Raw genomic sequence first — 4,053 nt, forward strand, 5'->3', positions numbered from 1 at the left:
TGCTGGTATTGATACATCAATTAGAAAGCATTTTTTTTCTTCATGATCTCTGACAACTATATCTGGTCTATTTGCCTTAATTTCTCTATCTGTGTGTATTGGCATATCCCAGAGTATGGTTGCTTTCTCGTTTTCTGTGATCTTTTCTGGCGTGTGCCTATACGATCTTTTTTCTGTTGTTATTCCATAGTGTTGGCATAGCTTCCAGTGTATATAGGTCCCAGCTCTGTCGTGTCTGAATATATTCCTTCTTAGCCGGGACTGGGCAGCCAGAGATAATATGATTTATTGTTTCTTGGCCATCTCCACGTATTCTGCAGTTACTTGTTATATTTCTTTTCATTATATGTTTATTGTTATCATCATCATCATCATTATTTTCATATAAACACAACAGATTAGACTGTTGGAAAAGAAAATTCCTACCATTGGGCTACTCCTAGTAATCTTACATTCTAAGAACCCTCCTAAGTATCCTAGATGTCCCTAATAACACAGTTTTCTGCAGTTGCACTAATCTGGGTTTTGTGTCTCTTTCCTCTCTCCATCTGTTCATATCTTTAGGGATAGTTCTCAATGCACCTATAACTACCGGGATACATTTTACCCATACTTTCCATAGTCTTTGTAATTCAATAGCCAGGGCCTGAGACTTGGCTATTTTCCCATACCCCTCATATTCATCTTTTTCATCATTTGGGACTGTAAAGTCAATTATCAAGCATTTTCTATACCCTTTGTCTACTCCTACCAAACCAGGCCTTCTAGCTTCTATTACTCTGTCAGTCTGGCTGTTAAAGTCCCAGAACATTTAGTATTTCTTAATTTCTAGTTCTTTACTAGGTTCATGTTCATACCATTTGTATGTTCAAATCCTAGCTTTCTACATAATTCCCAGAGGATTACTCTCCCTAGGTTGTCATGCCTTTTCTTGTATTCTTTCTGTGCCAACATGCTACATTCACTTACTGTTTGAGTAACACTTTCCTCTTTTGATTTACGTAACATACATTGGGAATCTACTTGGTTTTTGTTTTTTTTTTTTGTCTATTTTGGTTTTTATCTAATTAGTCCTTAATGCTTGATCTGTGAAGCTACTAACAGACTTTCTGTCTCCCTATTATTATTATTAGAAGTAAGATTTGAATGATCCTTATGAAAAAAAAAATGTGCATTGATTTACATAAAATTTCCATAGATTCAAATATATATTTTGTAAAATGTTTTTCGAAAATGTTAGTTTTTTTGTGTGTGCACCGATGAAAGGATTAACTGGACATTTTTCTGTCTTTTTCTGTAGATCCATTAGCAACCCTTGCTACAGCTGCTGTAACGACTGCTGCAAGTGCTGCAGCAGCATCAGCCACCACACTAGTGAAGCAAGAGACAAGTTCTGCTGCTCCAATACCTGCAACCGGTCCACAGCCTCTGCCTACATCCACAACACCAGTGGCAGTTGTAACACCAGTAGCAGCAACAGCAACTACCAATGGACTGCCAAGTTCTGCCGATGCCACAGATTCAAAACAAGTTAGAGAATTTCTTCATAAACTGTTGTTTTGTTTTAAAGTCTCTGTTTATTTCCACTCAGCCACCAATGTTGGCATCAATAACCATTATAGACACCACTGTGACATGGGAAGTGGTAATAGGCCCCCACTGGTGGGACTGCGTCTATCGACAGCCAGGAGTGCTACCCCATCCCCCCTTACCTATTACACTAGAGCACTTGCTTATCCATTAATTTCTTTCTGCTTTTTAAAAATTATTTTATTTATCATCATCATCATCATCATTTAGTGTCCGTTGTCCATGTTGGTATGAGGTAGACAGTTTGACCAGGGCTGGCAACCACTCCAAGAACATGATGGGTGCCGTTTGTGTGACACCAGCATCTGCCGTGACAGCAATTTTACTTGGCTTGATAGATCTTCTCAAGCACGACATAATGCCCAAGGCCTCGCTCATTGCCTCCGTCAAGTCCAACACTTAAAAGGAGCTCAGCCATTTTGCCTCCATGAGGCCCAACACTCAAAATGTGCTTTTTATGTGACACTAGCATCAGCCACGACTATGATTTCACTTGGCTTGACTGGTCCTCTCAAGCACAGCATATCGCTAAAAGTGTCGGTCACTAATCATTGCCTCTGTGAGGCCCAAAGTTTGAAGATCATGCTTCACCACCTCGTCCCATGCCTTCCTGGGTCTACTTCTTCTACAAGTTCCCTCCACAGTTGAAGATCTGCATTTCTTTACACAGCTGTCTTTGTCCACAAGCATCACATGACCATACAATGCAGTCGTCTCTTCTGCACACCACATTCGATGCTTCTTGTGTCCAACTTTTCTCTCAGGGCACTTAACAATCTGTCATGTATGCACACTGATATTACACATTCGCTGGAGCATACTAGCTTCATTTCTTTCAAGCTTACGCATGTCTTCAGCAGTCACAGCCCATGTTTCACTGCTGTGTAACACGGCTGTTCGCATGCATGCATCATACAATTTACCTCTCCCTCTGAGCAAGAGGCCCTTTGCTAACATCAGAGGTAGGAGCTCTCTGAACTTTGCCTGAGCTATTCTTATTCTAGCAGCCACACTCTCAGAGCATTCATCCCTGCGTCTGACTTGGTCACCTAGGTAACGGAAGCTATCAACTACTTCTAGTTTTTTCGCGTCATGTGATGGAATCTGTCTTCTGCGCATCTTTGGTGTTTATTGTCCCTGTGCATTTGCCACACACAAAAACTATCTTCCCAGTTAACCTTCCTTTGATATTGCTGCACCTCTTATGTGTCCATAGCTTACACTGGGTACATCTTATGGAGTTTCTACCTACGGATCAAGCAGTACCAACTACCTGAAGGGATTTGTGATTTGTCTGCCTTCCTTCTTAGTAAGGCTTTGGTTTTTACTAGATTGCTCTTCGATTCTAGACATTGCTTCCACACCCTAAACTTTGTCTTGAATTCCTCTGTTATTGCCTGGAGGACTATGATGAACAAGAGGGGGCTGAGGACCCATCCTTGAACCCCTACCTGTACTCTGAATTCTTCTCTAGTTGTTGCCAATCCTCACCTTACTGACAGCTTCCTTGTACAACTCTCACCAACCATTTGTCTATCCTTAGTTTCCACATTGACCAGCAGATAAGGGATCGGGGGACCCTGTCAAAGGCTTTCTCCATGTCAACGAAAGCCAGGTACAGAGGTTTATCCTTGGCTAGGTATTTCTCCTGCAGCTGTCTTACCAGAAATATAGCATCAGTGATGCTTCTGCCTGGCACAAAACCAAACTGCATCTCAACTAGACTCTCTTCCTAATTAGTTGGATCAGATAACTTTCATCACCTGATCCAACAAATTGATACCTGTGTAATTATTTCAATCTTAGGTATCACCTTTACCTTTGTAGCAGTTGACTATGGTGCTGCTACACCAGTCATTGGGTATGACTCCTTTGTGAACTACCTGATTTACAATACAGGTGACTAGACCATAACCTACACTGCCCGATATTTTAAGCATCTCCACAGTGATTCCTGATGGGCCAGGGGCTTTCTCTGTCTTCATATCCTTAATTGCTTCGTCTCTCAGGGTACTGTCAATTTGGGTAGCTGGTCCCTCAACTGGGTCCACATTTGGCAGACTCTCCTCCTCCCACTCATTCTCCACCAGTTTTTTTATAATGGCATTTCCAAGCCTCTTTCTTTGCAGAATCATTAAATGCAAGTGTGCCATCATCCATGCAGACTTGGTTTAATTAGTCTAATTACTGTAACATTTCACATTGTTGCTTATACTATCTAACATCATCATCATCATCGTGTTAACATTTACTTTTCTATGCTTTGTAGGGTATAAAATCTGAGTCAGCTGTGAAGACTGCTGGAGTGGTTGTAAAAAAAGAAGCTAACCAATGGTATGATGTTGGAATCATCAAAGGAACAACATGTCTTGTCTCTCATTGTCACCTACCATCAGAATCTAACCAGGGCAATGGAGATGTAAGTATGCAGCTTCACCTGATCGTTGCAGATTTATTCATTTT

General features: G+C 41.1%; 1 protein-coding gene across 1 annotated transcript in view; it reads left to right on the forward strand.

Moving 5' to 3' along the window:
- Positions 1-4,053, forward strand: part of LOC106873592 (host cell factor 2) — a 74,341-nt gene that overhangs the window by 62,386 nt on the left and 7,902 nt on the right. Inside the window, exons 15-16 of the mRNA XM_052967612.1 lie at positions 1,301-1,530; positions 3,860-4,009. Coding sequence (XP_052823572.1) covers positions 1,301-1,530; positions 3,860-4,009 — 380 coding nt within the window. The remainder of the gene's footprint in view (positions 1-1,300; positions 1,531-3,859; positions 4,010-4,053) is intronic.

The sequence above is a fragment of the Octopus bimaculoides genome, chromosome 4 (assembly GCF_001194135.2).
Source record: "Octopus bimaculoides isolate UCB-OBI-ISO-001 chromosome 4, ASM119413v2, whole genome shotgun sequence".
In the NCBI taxonomy this organism is placed as follows: domain Eukaryota; kingdom Metazoa; phylum Mollusca; class Cephalopoda; order Octopoda; family Octopodidae; genus Octopus; species Octopus bimaculoides.